The 16,547-nt window shown below is 35.2% G+C and overlaps 1 protein-coding gene across 1 annotated transcript in view; it reads left to right on the top strand.

Annotated features, from left to right (window-relative positions):
- Positions 1-14,620, top strand: part of DTWD2 (DTW domain containing 2) — a 93,042-nt gene extending 78,422 nt beyond the window's left edge. Inside the window, exons 5-6 of the mRNA XM_049794811.1 lie at positions 8,612-8,740; positions 13,395-14,620. Coding sequence (XP_049650768.1) covers positions 8,612-8,740; positions 13,395-13,565 — 300 coding nt within the window. The 3' untranslated portion in view covers positions 13,566-14,620. The remainder of the gene's footprint in view (positions 1-8,611; positions 8,741-13,394) is intronic.
- Positions 14,621-16,547: the final 1,927 nt, after the last annotated feature.

Below are 16,547 nucleotides of genomic sequence, written 5' to 3'. Positions count from 1 at the left end.
ATTTAATGTTGCACTGTGATTTAGTGAGCTCAGCTTATTTCCTGACATCAAGTCCAATGTCTTGTCTTCCAGGGAAGCAGGAGACATGCATACAAACTTGCAATCTCCTTCCAGCACTGGAGGCTGATACTTATCTGTCACCATCAGCAGCCTAGTCTTGACACGTTAGAAAATGCAGGTTTAGATAACTTCTACTGATGAAGATTTTCATTAATGTAAAAGTTCGTGTTACTTATCTAGTAAGTTAGATACTTACTTTCCGCAGAGCAGCAATACTGAAGAGATTACTTCTCTTTTTTTAATATTTACTTACTGTTTATGTCTTATTTATTAAGTGTAGGCCAGAATATCCTGTTTTCTTCTTTGAAAACAGAGGTTCTCAGGTAGGCATAGGTTTATTTTCCAAACTTCTTTTGGGGTGGACACTTATTTCATGCTTTACATTTTCCATGTATTGTGTAAGTGGTGACAAACATCGTGGGAAATGATTTGAAACTTTGTGATTCTGTAATTTTACCCCTTCCGTATTGTATGCAATATTAAGGATTCAAAGTATGCAGATGGACACCTGAAATAACTTCCAAAACATTTTTTACTTCGGTGATACTTCTAAAGTTTGCAGGTGTTTACACTACCTTATTTGACAATCTAAATCTGAGATAATTTTATTTGACTTTGCAAGATGTGACAAGTGCTAAACTGTTGAATTCTCTTAGCATCTTTGAGAAGACTCTAAAAATTTGAGTTCTTAAAAAACTATAATGACAGATTTCTGGGGGAAACAATTCAGTAGTGATTGCATAGGCAGAAGGGCCTGTTGTAAATAGCTTTATAAAGCAAATGAAGTGCTAAGGAGACCACTGCAAACTGTTCCATGTTTTTGTGTAGATCTTTGATTTCATAGGGCATTAACATGTAATATGTAGCCTAAGAAATTATTAGGTAGTTGTTGGACTTTCTCAAAACAGTCTGCATAAATGGTACTGAGTATTTTGAATTAGCAGGTTCTCCTGCAAGAAAAATTGTGCTTTGGAACCTGAACTTTACCTTAACTTCATACAGTATCATGTGTAAAGGTGATCAATATTGACATATAGATTAGATTACAGATATATTTAGAAAAGTGAGGTATCTATTTTAGTTGCTATTTTTTAACTTAAGGAGGTATTTGGCTTGCAATTCTTTCAACTATTTAATAAATGGAATTTTCATGTTTATGTATCAAATTCTCCAGTCTTTACACAAGCTAAATTACAAAGTGGGAAGCTTGCTGTTTGAGAAACTTGTATTCAGCAGATAAATGATGATATTGGTAAAGTTTTTTGTTTACAGTGTTTTTTTCTGCCCTGGTTCATTTACCACAATTTTTTACATGGGGAAAATGTAATGTTGTCTTGTACAATCATAAGAGCTTTGCGTTTATTCTGATTTACTTTTTAAAGGCAGCATTTCCTTTTTATGTTCATTGCTTCCTTGGCCAGCTCTTGGGAAATAATCTCTATTGAACAAATTTGGCTGAAGCACTGTAGGAGCACTCTAAAAACTTAAACTTTGTCAGGGGTTAGGTGCAGAAAGTGCATATACTTGTGGGGAGTTTTGGGGAAATTTCTTCTGCTGTCCCATTCCCCCCAAAAAATTTTCTGTGGGAATGTGATGTAAGAATCTCTGTCTGTGAAGGACACATTCCTTTTGCAATTTAATTTCTCTTCCTGTCAATCAACTATGTCTAAAAATGGAAGCAAGGAGCACAGTAGAGAAATACTCTGTACAGTCTGAGTTATCCTTATTAAAAAGTTATTTTGAAAGAAATGTCAGAGTATTGTAAAACACTAAAATTATTTTTTTCCCAGAATGTGCTTATGGCATTCTCAAATATTTTTCTATATACTAAATTACTGGATATTTATTTTCTTTCAGACTTGTTTATACAGTAACAGGAAGGAGACATCATGAAACACAGAGGTGATATTTTTAAAAGAGTTGTCATTTGACATAGTCGTGGAACAAAGAGACATCGTGTAGGATTATATTCAGATGATGAGCATTAAGTCGTTCAGTGAGTAGCTCTACTGATTTCTTCTGGACCATTTATCTTTAGCATGTAATACCTCACAGCAATAAAATCTGGTTCATAAATTGTTTTGGTTCCAGAAGCAAAGAAAGGTCATTCTTGAAAGTGCATAGAAGTTTAATGTACTTTCATACATTAACTACGTATGATAAAAGAAATTCTGGGGACTGCTGTTACACAGGTGTGTTTTATAAGGGTGTATGAAGGCTTCTGGTTTTGACCTGTGAAAGAACTAATCTGAATTGCAACTCTGAATTCAGATTTTTCTGCACAGGCTGAAAGGAGTGTAAGTAGGTAAAACCTATACACAGCCATTGTTCAGCAGAAGCAGTTGTGCTTCTCTTGCAAAGATGGATATTACGTATTTACCACAGTTCCCATCACAGCAGTAGTGAGATATTCTGAGACTTGTTGTAGTGATAAGACTCTGGAGTCTAACCTGACACCATGAATTGCCTGAGAGGAAGGGTTTGTGGGATACCCTAAGAGAAATGTTTTGGGGTTCATTGGAAATTGTCAAAGATAATGTGCAAAATATATTGTAATTTTGTAGAAATTGAACAAATTTATTCAAATTTACCTGAAAGTCACATTATAATCTATAACTTGTTTCACCATTTTACATGGAAGATACACAGGAATGTCATGGATATGTCTAAATATTCAATCAAAAGCCAGGCAAAGTGAACAGGGGTTTTTGTGACATCTATGTACTTTTTCAGGCTATCCATTTGTGACAGTTGCATGGCAGTTATTCCCTCCAGTATTTAGAAACAAAGTGCTCTTAAGATGTCACTTGAAATTAAAGCTAAGCTTTTGAACAAAATAACTTATTTATATTCTTGATTTAAATTTCAGTAGCATACTGAGACTAAATTTACTCAGGCTATCTTCTCTGTCACGAAAGTAATTTTATTTAACTGCATGAAATTTCTATAAGATACAGAAAATAGTTTGTTTTGGCTTACAGTTAAAAGGTGCTTGTGCTAACTGAATACTGAGTGAAAGATCTTTCCCATGCCTGCTTGCCTTTTCTGTCTGAGGTTGGTTGTGCAGTAGCACACATGGAATACTCTTCCTCTTCAGCACCTTTAAAGCAATTTTTTCTTGGTTTCTAGAATGATGGGTGAGATGGCAGGATGTGGTTGTACTCTTTCTGGTTTATTTTGTGCCTTTTGAATTCCTTTTAAAAAAATGGCTTATGGTATTTTTTCTGGAAGATATTTATTACAGTAACAGTACATATGAACAATAAGTACAGCCCGTGTTAGGCAGGACGGTACTTGCTTACTTTATTCTCTGAGAGTTGAGCAAATAAATTCCCAAACAGAAATTCAGATTTTATGAGGACACTATCAATATAAGTAAAAGAGGAGGGGAACTTAAAGTAAGTACTAGGTTTTTCACAGAAGCCACAGAAGGATATGTTGTTCCTCTGCCTGTTTTGAGGTGCCTGTAATCTAATTGCAGAAAACAGGACAGAAAAACCCCAAGAAATGTTGAGTGTGCCCTGTGAGACAGGTGTACTAACTTTATAGTCTTTCTGTACTCTTGGGGATGCACCGTTTTCCAGATACGTTTTTGCATAATGCTGGATTCTGTTTGGAGAGTAAAGCTAGCAAAAGTAATGGTGAAGAAATCATCACAGAAAAGGTAAAAAGATAAGGATATTGACAGTAAGGAAAGGACTGAGGATAGCACTTGGAGTTTTCTGCAAGAGCTCCAGTCCTAATATTTAAAATAAGAACAGAAATCAGTTGCTGGTCTTTACTAACTTAATTTTTTAAAATTTCAAACAGCAGGTCTTTGACCCCATCAAGGCAACAATTTTGCTTCCATCAGTTCTGAACGGAACCCAGGATCAGCTGGGTTGTGACTTGCCTGGGGGATCTCCAAAGAGGGCCTTGGAAGAAGAGGAACTCAGACCTGAGAAATACTGAAGGGTTACTATTTTTACTGTGCTTCAAATCTTTTGTAAATACTCAAAGGCTGTAGCATTTGCTAAGAGGGTGATGCGGTGGCAGAGAAACCAGTGTTTATTAAGTTAATGTAACAGTTTGTGAAAATTGCTGACATTCAGGCTTTTGGAAACCCTGGGTCTTGAGTTACACATAGAAACGAAACTTGATTGTGTGTGTTGCTTCATGCTTCTGATGGCTTGGGAACTAAGCCCCCGAACTGCCTTGCACTTATAAAGAGAATAAGTACGCTAATTTCAGTGTTTTGGCTACATTCCAGTGAGTAATTGCATTCAGCTTATCTAAATTCCTCTCTCTAGTTTGAATTGGTTGCAATAGTTTTCATCTTCTGTCTTATACTGTTGTTTATTTTGGTGAGTGGTGTTAAATAGGCTGCTGTTTTTTCAACTTGACGTTGCTGTACTTTTTTAGTAACTGAAGTTATTCCAAAGTGTGCATATGATTTGCAAATTGCTTTGACAGCTAAAAAAAAAAAAAAAAAAAAAAGTAAATTGTATGTTTATAATTTTATGTACAAGTGGTTACAAAATATCATGATTATTGTTTTGGAATGTACTTAAATAGGGTATTTATGTATACCCATTCTGAGTTTTTGAAGTGTAATGTAAGGGGTAGATGATCTGATTTTGTTTACATTAACTGTGGAGGAACATTTCCATAACTTTGAATTAAGCTTGTTCAGCTGGATTTGATAAATGCAGGTGACAGACAAAGAATTAATACATCTAGGTAGTGCAGAAGCTTTGATGAGACTGTTGAAATACCCTACCTGAAACTAGTAACTCCACAAAAGGCAAGGCTGGCTGAAAATGAGAGAAGTCATCCTCCTACCCAGTCATGTTTGAGAACAGTAAATATTTCATATATCTAGGCAATTTTTTTCAAGAAGATATTCTTCCCATGTCTGAAATATGTATTAACCATATGAATTTGGTTTGGTTTCTATGTTGTTTTGTTTTTTTCTCACCATTCGCTTTATGCTTTAAGTTGGTGGAGCTCCTCATTGTGTGTTTTATTCACTCAGTGAGTGTACCTAGTTTCTGACTGACAATCAGTCGTTTGGTGAGTCTATCCAATTTGTGATAGACAAAGGCTACCCTAATGGTATTTCAGGTGACTGAGGATCGCTTATTTAGATACCGTGCTGCTCTGGAGTAAAGAGTAGGGTAAAATGCGTGTTTGTTGAAAGAAGCCTAAGGGACAAACTGTACCAGGGAGTTGTCCTGGTCAGGTATTCTTCCCCTGATCTCCACCACCTGTGTTCTCTCTCTGTGGTATTTACATCTCATCCCAGTGAATGTCATTTTTCAGAAAAATGGATGGGGACCACTTGTTTCCATCCTCTCTGACTCTTCCCAGGAAAGAAGAAATTTGGTTGCTGCTGATGTTGCTGTTAGAAAAAGAAAGTTGCCCTTTCGTACATTGTCAGCTGTTCGAGAGCTGCCCTTACACACTTCTTGGCTCCACGGTGTAAGGCAGAGTGCAGGCAGCTTTTCTTCCATAGAAGTCGTCTTGCAATCATGAATAATTTTCCCTTCTCTGGAATGCTGATGATCTTAGGAGTTTTTCAGCGTGAGACTTAAGAAATGAAGTATAGAAAACAGCAGACAAAACTTCCTAGATCCTACAAAAAAAAAGCCTTAAGGCATTGTTGCCCATGTTGAATAGGGGGAAGCCAGAGTGCCTGCAGGTAGTCCATGAGGTGGTTTCAACCTCTGTAGAAAGACTTTGTGAAGAGTGTGGCTGTCAGCTGTTGAGAAAAAGTGTGGATATGTGCCTGCTCTGCTGCTCAGGATACATGCTGAAGAAACAATGGCCTCAGTTTACCCGGTTTTTTAATACCTATCTAGGAATTTCTAAGTAGGGACTAAAAGCTCCCTCCAGCATAGATCTCTGTATACTTGAAATAACTAGCCTTCCTACTCTGTCATGATGCATATCCAAGCATGGTCCCAGTAAAGGGAGCATAAAACTGAGCAAACCTTGAGGAACAATAAATGAAAATATTAATTTCATTTTAATTTTCTTTTGCATTTCATTACATACACAGATGTCCAAATTCTACATTTTCTTCCCTAAATCAATTCACTCTCTTTTAATTTTCCACTATCAAATTGAAGAAGGTAGTTGATAAAGGCTAGTATGTATCCACTACCTTCATTCTTAAATCTGCCCTGGATCTGTTCCCCAGCATATGGACAGAATTTGCTGTTGAATATCCAAGTAACTGTTAACATCTTTCATACAGTAGATAAAAATTCTACAGTATGACTATAAATTAAAGATTGTATGATAGGCTTCCACTATAGTGTAACAGCAAGCATAATCTGCTAATGAAGTGCTAGGTATAAAATCTTCTCTTTCGACAGTCAAGAGTACAGAGCTAGAGACTAAAGACAATGAGTTGGCAGACATGGAATAATCAACTACTTCAACTATCTTGGCTTTAAATATAAAATATTAGGTTCAACTTTGTAGTAAGTAATAGGCATTCATGGAGTATTTTGTCATATATTGTGCCAATTCATTTGCAGAAATATGCTGAATAGGTGCGGAAAATGAAAATGAGTTTTAAGTGGTAATGACCATTGAATTTGCAGGAAATAACTCTGTATATTATCACCTGTAACCATTACTTTCAAATACCTAAGAATAGTAAGGAAGTTCAGGGAAGGTACATTTATATGTGCTTTGAGACCACTGGTGCATTTTCAGTTTAATTAACAGTTGGTAATTGTATAACCTGATTAAAAATACAATGCATTCCAGGTAATTATTATGGTAAGCAGCTTTAAAATAGCAAAAGCATCGATCTTCACTCAAGGGTACAAAATAGATTTTGGAAGATGTGATTTTAAAATTATTTAATTAAAATGACATTTCCAGTATTACAGTTGTGGAAAGAATACAAATGTATTTTTATATAATGCAGAAATCATAATGTTAGTATGCTGGATTCTTTACACAACTAACATGAGTTCAGCTTCTCAATTTTGCAAACCAAGTGTGTATTCTTTGGCTGTTGAAAGTGATCTCTCTAAACTATGTAAACAATCCTTGCTGGAAACTTTTAAAACATTCTGAAATGTGCATGTTTTGGTCCTTCAAGCCTACCCAATAAGAAGACTAGCATTTAAAAAAAAAAAAAAAAAGTTTCCTTTGATAAACAAGTTAGGATTCTCTCACAAAGGTACATTTTTCTGTCTTTTGCTATATTTGAGTATATTGAGCTTTTATAGCTAACTTATTTGTCCTTTCCAGAATGGCTCTCTTCCTCTCTTGTCACCTTCTTTTTATTTATTTTTTTTTAATTCCCATTACATTGGGATCAGGTAAACCATTGAAATTTGATATTATTCATTCAGGTTTCTTCAGTGGCTTGGAGTTTCTCTTTTATAAATGAGATACCTTGAACTGCTGAGAATGGGTCATTGCATGTAAAAGAGATGAAGGAAAATGAAGCATTACAAATGAAAGCAAAAATGGGAAAATCGAAGAGGGAAAATACTGAATTAAGTGAGGAATGCTGAAAAACATCTGGCACGAAGAATGGGAGCAATATTGTGGTGGCCATAGGGAACAGTCACTTATTTTTTTGAGAAGAAGGAAAAATAAAAGACAATTGTTGGGATAAGATAAAAAAAAAGAAAATTGCCTCGCTCTTTTATAATAACTCCTTAGGGTTTATGGTACTGTAGTACAATTTTTTGGAAAAGGAACTGATAATTTTTGGTTAAGAATAGTGACAACATTGCTAAAACATTAACTTGTTTGGCAAATTATATTTTAAACATATGTGGAGATGGAAATCTTAGGAATAAAGGAATAATATCTGAATTTTGACACAACATATAATAATGTAAATTCTTTGATGTTTCAACCACTGTTTATAAGCTCAGTAAAAGCTTTTGGAACTGATAAAACAGGCAGTGTAGTGGTTGAATTAAATTTCTTTTTCTTCAAAACCTTTAACTTGTGTGATAGTACAGAGTGGTTATCACTTGAGGCAGAACCAACAGATCATTCGCTTGCATGATTTAGGTAAGCAAATAGTTCTAATCAGTGCCCTAGTATGTTCTATGAGTAAATGTAGTTTCTAAAAGTCTTTCATTCAGAACTTGACAAATAATATTGAACCAAGGTAAATAGTGTCAGTGACTATACAGTCACTGTTTATTGTGTGGGACCGTGTGTGTATTTAGTGTACAATAAAACAAGCATAAGTGACAATTTTAATTTTGTATATGATATCTATGGCAACTGAAATTGGTTGCTAAAATTTCACCCAGTCTTTCTCCAAACAAACAATTGTATTTTCTTTATGTGTTTGTACAGTAACAAATGAATGAGCTGTTCATGTCTCTGATGGCAACTCACAGGTATTATAGTATTATACTTAACAGTAACATAAAGTCATTGGCTGCTGGGCGACAAAACAGCAAAATGGAAAGAAGGTGACTGACCACAGAGGGGAAGGGCCTGTGTTTTGCTTAGTGTAGGAAGGAAGTATTTTGTTTTCTATACTGACCTGTTTATTTTAGTAGAGTGTGCTATTTTTCAGGTGCAGTTAAAACCCAACATTTCAAGTCAATATGTAATTCGTACTCAGCCAACAAACACCTGTCTGTCTACACTTGAATGTGCAGCTGTTGCTCTTAGTATCATGGAAAAAAATAAGAGTATACAAGAGGTACGTAGTTTTAAACATCTGAGGTTTTCTTTTATGAATAGTAGAAGGGCTGCAAATGTACTTATCTATTAATGTCACATTTGACATTCAAAATCTTAATGGCATTGTAAGGGTTTTGTTGCACAGCAAACTAAACCAAGAATGTACCAATAGAAACTATTTTTCTTCAGATGTTTATTAACTCTAGCATGTTCAGATAACTGTGACTATTTCCTGTCATGTTCCAACAGTCTCTATAGTTTTTCTATTTATTCAACATTGCTGTCAGATTGGTGAGGGAACTTGTTAGGTACAAAGGTCTTGAATGATTGTTTTGCTATTCCTCTTTTGAGTATGTTAAATTCTAGAATGGTATTTTTTGTTCTATCCCATAATGAAGTTAGATTGTCTCTTTTACCACAAAGAGTTGTCTGAAGGTAAACCTGGGCAAGATTCAGGGCTAAAAATCTTGCTTTGATGATGTTTAAAGTACCAGTTAGGGTCAGATCATGTCCTGTAACAGATTGTATTTGGTGCTGCAATGTCCATCAAGGCTGAATGCAGACTACTTATCTTGCAGACCATTTTTACTGTGGTAAAAACACAGACCATTTGTGTATGGAGTAATAGATTGGTTATTGAAAACAACTGCTACCTTCTCAATCCATCTCCTCAATTCCTCTTTTTTCCTTGTTTGGTTTTTTTTTCTTTTCCTTTTCTTTAGTTGTCTAGTGCTTTCACCTGGCACTTGCACTTCTACAAGTTTTCACTATGCAGTCTTCAGGATTTAAGACTTTTCCTGTACATTTTACTCCATGTCCCTTTTGTTTTTCCCTCTTTTTTCCATTTATCTTTTCTGTTCACTGTTTCTCTTTTGTACCTTTTATGCATTTTTAACTCGGCAGTCCTAGTGTCTTCCAGTTCCTTCTTTCCTTCTACCTCCTTCTTCTTTCCCATCACATTCTCTCATCCTGTACTCCTTTCTTGCACGCTTTCCCCTGCAGTTCTAAATATGATGGAGCGAATCAGGTTCTCTTCAGCTGTACGTTACTTTTTTAAAATGGTTGGTTTATAAGGCACCAAATACATGCTTGCCACAATACAGAATAAAAATCTGTAGAGATGACAGTTGGGGATTTAGCCCAAAACAAATAGAAGTACTACTGTGTATGTTACAGGGCAAATAGTGCAGAGGTGCACTGTTGTAGTTATCTCTTCCTGTGATGTTCTTCTAAGTTCACTTGACATTTCTTATTGTAAAATTTCAAAACATAGACTGTATACCGGGCACATGTAATATACTAAATTGTACAAATGTAACATGCTAGATTGATTTATTTTTTTTAAACAGTTTTCTTTTGGGTATTTTTTAACTATAGTGTATTGAAAACTACTTTGTTTTATGTACTATGTTAAATAACTGTAATTAACAGTTAACTGTTAGCTGTGGGACAGGCTTACAAAAACATTTGATCTTCGAGCTAGCTGTGAGGGGGTATTCAGATCATCTCTGCCATCTAGTTTTTGCAGAAAGCAACTTACTACTTTCCATGCAGTAATATACTCAATTGCCTGTGTCAAACTGGATTAGCTTTTGGGTTTTTGAGAGTCAAAGATCACGCTGCTGTGCTTTGACTTCAGAGGATCATTTAAAAATACTGACCTATTAAAAAAAGATAATAATTATTTGACTCCAGTAAATATTCTGAGACCAACACATGCTGATGTGCTGTAATGTATAGAATTTACATGTTGCACTCATGTAACAGAAGTTATACTCACTCTACAGTATGATTAGTATTTTGTAGCAAAGGAAGATATTAGTAACCTTGGCAGAGATTACAGCCTATAATCACTCTGATGTCTAATTTTCAAGAAGCCAGAAAAACTTGATGATTATTTAGTTGATTAGTGATTCATTGGTACTGAATAATGTAGCAAGCAGTGTTTGGAATGAAATTTTTGTACTGGGTCTTTAAGGCTTTGTGCCATTGACTTTCTTGTGCTTTTTTCCTAATGGTAGATAAAACCTGAAACCACTTAAAGTCAGGAGAGTTTATTAATTTTAAATTGTACATACTATAATAGATGTTAGGAGGTGGTATATATGTATACACACTTTAGAATGTTTATTTACTTCTGTTGAGAACAAAATTGTCATAGAAACATTCAGATATTTTCACCAGTCTCTTCATATTCTAATAATGGGGAATAGTATTACTTCAGGTACTATCAGTTGAGGCTCTTGGGAATTTGTAAAATACCTTTAGTAATAATTTGTTAAAAAGGAAAAATATTTCCAAGGTGTGAGAAACTTAAGAAAAATTGGAGATGCGTATCAGTAAAGTTTCTATCTCTTTTACATAGGATATTAAATTATTTAACTACCTTTAAATTTATGGTTTACTTCTTCAGTTAATATCTGAATTTAAAGTTACTGGGTTGACAAATGTCATTGAGAGTAACTGGTGCTAGACTCTAAAAAGTTTCATTTAGTTATCAGTCAGGTAGAATTAATTTTCTATTTAGTGTATGTTGGTCTCAAGATATTTACTGGAATCAAATAACCATTATCTTTTTTTAATAGGTCAGTATTTTAAAATGATCCTCTGAAGTCAAAGCACAGCAGCGTGATCTTCGACTCTCAAAAACCTCAAAACTGATCCAGTTTGAGACAGGCAATTGAGTATATTACTGCATGGAAAGTAGTAAGTTGCTTTCTGCAAAAACTAGATGGCAGAGATGATCTGAATACCCCCTTACAGCTAGCTCGAAGATAAAATGCTTTTGTAAGCCTGTCCCACTGACCTCCTGCAGCCATGGAATGCAACCCACTGGGTTATGTCTTTCTACCAGCCAGCTCACAACTCTTAGGTGTCATCGGAGGAATTTGGGACTTAACAGCCTGGAGTTTAAGTTTATCCTAGGTCAAAGAATACTAATTGGACATTAGCCTTTTCATTGCAAGTTGTGATCCCACTAGTCTGTGATGGAAGAGGTTATTAAGATAATGTCCATCTTAATCTTTTGTTGCTGACATTAGTAATACAAATTTAATAAGCCTTTTGAAAAAGACCTATGAGTAGTTTTGCACCATAGACTCAGGTCTGCAATCTGATTGTGTGCCCAGAAAATAATACAGAAGGGTATGTGAAAGAGATTTAAAACTTATCCATGCATTCACTACATTCTAGTGTCCACCCTGGGGTGCTCATATCCCTCTCCATCAGATAATGAATATTTTGGTACTTGACCTCTGCCTGCTAAAAAAGGTTCCCAGGTCAAAAATTGCTTCTGCAATTGTCATGATGTAGAGTATGGCACCCCTGTGTCTGCCTGTGTGACACTAGAGAGTCACCTCAACATTAAATCAATTGCATTTAGAACCAGACTGGGACAAAGTGTGTGGCCACACAAGAAAATATGGCTCAGAAATTGGAACTCTATGTAAAGAAACTTTTCTAGAAACTTGTATATCTTTTATGACAGTGTGGCTACCATATGCTTTTATGCTAAAAGAATGTAATTATTTATTGTAGAAGTTAAATCTATGAAAAATTAGAAATAATGAAATTAAAGTGGGTTTTGTATATTTACTTTTTCCTTTGGTGTGCTAGAATAACATTGGCATATTTTTCCTTCATTAGGACTTCTGTATCATTCAGATCCAGGGTGAATGTTTTGTTAGTGTCTGCAACTCACAGTCCTGTATTCTGTTTCATCCCTACCACTCAGAACTGGCCCAGCCTACTTTTCAAAGGCAAAACTATCAGTTTCTCAAAGGTGCTTCTATAAATGTTGCAATAGCCAAGAGCTTCATAAACATTCGTGCACCTTTTTTATACCCTCTCTGAATTAAATGAGTGCTATTCCTAGCATATAAGATGATGAATAGAAGTTGAGAGCCATGGAAGTTAAAGTTGGGCACTTAGTTTCATGCCCAGTGTAAGTCACTTCATTTTCCTGTGTGCTTGGAAGAGTCCCATTTTACTTGGTAGAAACTCATCTCCTGCTGACTGCAGTTACATTTGTGATTGCTTTACACATCTGCACATGAAGCCCCGTGATATTGAGTCAGGCAACCAGGAAATGAAGAACATACAGTTAGGAACCACTTGAGATAAATTTTGTTTGTGTGGCTTCATTAGTCCTACATAATATTGCTGGGCAGAAGCAGGGATAGAGTCCAGTCTCCAGGATAGCAGTCCAGCTGCCTTGATCATGAGTCCCTCCTCTCTTTCAAAAATGCTGCCTTAAGGTATTTTCATGATGCAAGCCCAAACAGCTTAGTTATTGTTACTTATTTGATTACAACTCTTTGGCTGAGCCACAGTAATTGACCGTAGTCCATTGCTAAGGTCAAGTTAAAGTCATAACTTAGAGTAATGTAGCTGGGACTGAAGTCAGGATTGAGTGGATCCAAGGAAGCAGTAAGGGACGACAGCATGTAGATGGATATATGTCTACTATGTGGCTTCTTTTTAGTATATCTCTTATTCAGCTGTGCCCTTTGTCTCCAAAGGTTATATTTTATCAGCATTTATCATCCAAATTATATTTTATCAGCATTTTTAAGTAGTCCTTGAATACAAAACCTGTAATAATTGATGCCTCTAAAATAGTTTACTAAAAAGTTGGCTTTTTTGTCTCCCCCCACCCCTTCATCTTTCTGCAGACTATACTCCGTCCACTTCAAGCTTTATGCTCTTTTCAGCTTCAGCATGGTGCCCAGATCCATCACAGCAAGGAGCATCTTCTCAAAAATGGTTTATATGACAAGCCAATGCCAAAGAATAAGCGCAAACTCAGAAGAATGGAGCTTTTGGTGAATAATGTTAAAATATAAGAAAACTGTACTGACAGTACAGTGGGATTTATTTGCAGCTAGCAAATGAATATGAATCTGGATTTGATCCAAACAGTTGACTATACTGTAATAAAATAACTTTTAGGCCCTTCATAGGTAAGAGTTTATCTACCAATGTGACAAACAGTAATGTACAAGCTTTTTCATTTTTGCAGTAGGCCAGGTGCCTTTGTTCAGATGATAGAAGATCATTCTCATTTCCTATAGAAAAGAAGAAGAAATCTCTGAGCATAATTTAGAGTTATGTTATCTCTTGGGTGACTGGTATGATCCTCAATATGACTGGATAAATTTACTTTGGAGAAGCTTTTATCAGTACAAAAAGTCACAGAATATGAATGTGATGGAATGGTAAGGCTTCAGCATTTAGAAGTATATTGAATTTCTGCTGAGCATTATAACTTCAGTATCTGATTACAGTAGGTTTTCAAACTGTAATTCCTTATATTACTTAGTTCAAATGAACATCACGCATGCTATTTGTATAGTTCTTTTTTACTTTGATTTTTTTATTTCTTACATTATTAGAATTCTTTATCATAAATTTGTATACATTTTACAATGCAGTCGGGTTTAGTTTGTCTCTCAGGCTTAATTTTTAAATTAAGCCCTCATACGTTTATACCAGAACCTGAACACTTCTGACTTAAAAAAAAACAACAAGTGAATGTAGAGAAATTATTTTTGGAATTATAACTCAGGTGCTTCACTTTTACTTCAACAAAAACTGCTCTTTCACAGAAGGGGACATTTTGTGGATGTTGATGTGCCATACCCTGATATGCAATCGTTATGATACTAAAGGAATTAAACAAACCCAGTGTAAACAACTCTGTAAGAAGTACGATGCAATGAGAAATGATTATGTCTGGATACAACCTACTAACATGATTGCAGATCCATTAGATTTGCATGTGTTCTTTAATTAGTTCTTCTCTTCCAGCAGTGATATAATTGTACCTCTTTCTAATGGGAATTAATAGAAGTTGAAGAATTGGGTATTTTTACAAGCTTTGTAAAGTAATATTTTATGATCTGAAGGAAAAAAAAATGAAATAAAGTTTTTGATGTTCCTTTCTTCATGTTCATAAATGCTTCCTACATGAAACAGATGAAAATGCTTAATATTTGTCTTTACTATCGGTTCCACTCTAGGTAACAACATGGAGCTAATTGGGTACTAATTAGACTTAGAAAAAGATATTTTGTCTTTAATTTATGAGCTGCAAGGCAAGAAACTACAGAAGTGGAGGGTGTAAACAGAGCTAACCAATACGTTAACTGAAAGCATTTCTGCAATTAACAAGAGAGGTCAAAATTAGGTCAGAGATTAGCTAAGAAATTTTAGAGCTAATAGTGACCTTTTGTTTAGGCATGGATTAACAATTTTATTTGTCTGAATATGTTAGCAAAGTTTATGTAACCTTTTTCTCTTCTTCCAGTCTAGATAAATTCAGCAAACTGGAATTAGTTTTGACAAATCTGAAGCAAAACAGTGTCATATGATTAATGATAGTGTAGATGCACTTTTGTTCACATTGGAACAGAGAAAGGGCATGTTTATTCCTGTAGCGAAGCACAGCGCAGCAATCTCCAGGCTAGCTTGGAGGCTGAAGTTGCAATCTTGTGCAACTTGCGTGCACAGCCTTGTGTGTGACTCTGCCTCCAGTTCTGAGGTTGGCATGGCTCATGCTGGGCTGGGAATCTGTTTCCCCTGTGCGCAGGGGCATGGTCCAAGCATTCCTTAAGGAAACAAGGGTATCAGTTAGGCTTGATTGTTAATGCTGTGTTTACATATATGGACAATATTCACATTTAATGTTGTATATCTTAATTTAGTTTACTGTATTATAGATTTGTCTAGAACAGTAGAATATCTTTCCACCTACATTGTGAAGATTATTTTCCTAGACAGAAGACTAAAGGAGTCTTTTCATAACATGGGAGTTTATGTTATGGAGAACAGAAAGAAATTTGTATTGCAGCCTGGGATTCACAGACATCTGCAAAATGCCTTAGAATTACAGGATCAGAGAAATACTTGTCTTAATTGAGTTATAATCTTACATTAAATACTCTTGTGCATGCAATCTCTGCAGAGTTTTTATGTTTTTCAGCAAAGGACAAATTCCACACACCTTACAATAAGCACTTTTTACTTTTGTTGATTCATCTTGTTCTTCTAATTTTGCTCCTGTGGTTAACAGGATTTGTAGGATGTAATGCTAGATGCATGGAAGCCTTTAATTGCTAATTTCCTGTGTTGTATGATACTAGATCAATCACTATGCAGCAGTTGCTGAAGAAATGAAAAACAATTCATTGCAAACCTCCAGGCATTTCATTTTTTGTTTTTTTTTTTTTTTTGTATGTCCCATCTCAGCTATAATACAGTGATCATTAAGATGCAACACAGCAGTCAAGTGAAGTTCAATTTGAGATTTGTTCAAAGCTATTAAACACAAAATACTTTTTTTTTTACTTTTTTTTTTGGTGGAACTTACATGGCTTTAAAAATATACATAGTGTAAGAGAAAGAGTTTAGAAAGTTTTTTTCAGGTCTTTTGGATTCAGAATTTATCTCTAAATACATGACCTCAAAGAAATGGGTACTCTGAAGTCCAAGCTCTTTCGATGGAAGTTGTGTGTGATGAAGTAGCACTCTTTGCAAGCAATTTCATTAGAATGAGTTTAATTTGCAATTTTATTTTTTTGCTGTAATAGTCAATCTGTTTCATTTTTCACTTACCAAAAGATTAATGAGTGAAACCGACCAGTCTAACAAGATATTGATTAAAAAAAAAGGAACGTGTTTGCTTCTAATGTTTGGTCCTTTGTCCTTGTCCACTTTGTATTTCCAAATATTGCTACCAAAATGAAATCTGCTTTCCATGTGCCACTGTCATGCTTTGGGGAACTGGTGACTTGGATAGCAGGCTTTTGAGGACATCAACACATGTA

This window comes from Accipiter gentilis, chromosome Z (assembly GCF_929443795.1).
Source record: "Accipiter gentilis chromosome Z, bAccGen1.1, whole genome shotgun sequence".
NCBI lineage: Eukaryota > Metazoa > Chordata > Aves > Accipitriformes > Accipitridae > Astur > Astur gentilis.
This window is presented reverse-complemented; position numbering and strand designations above follow the sequence as displayed.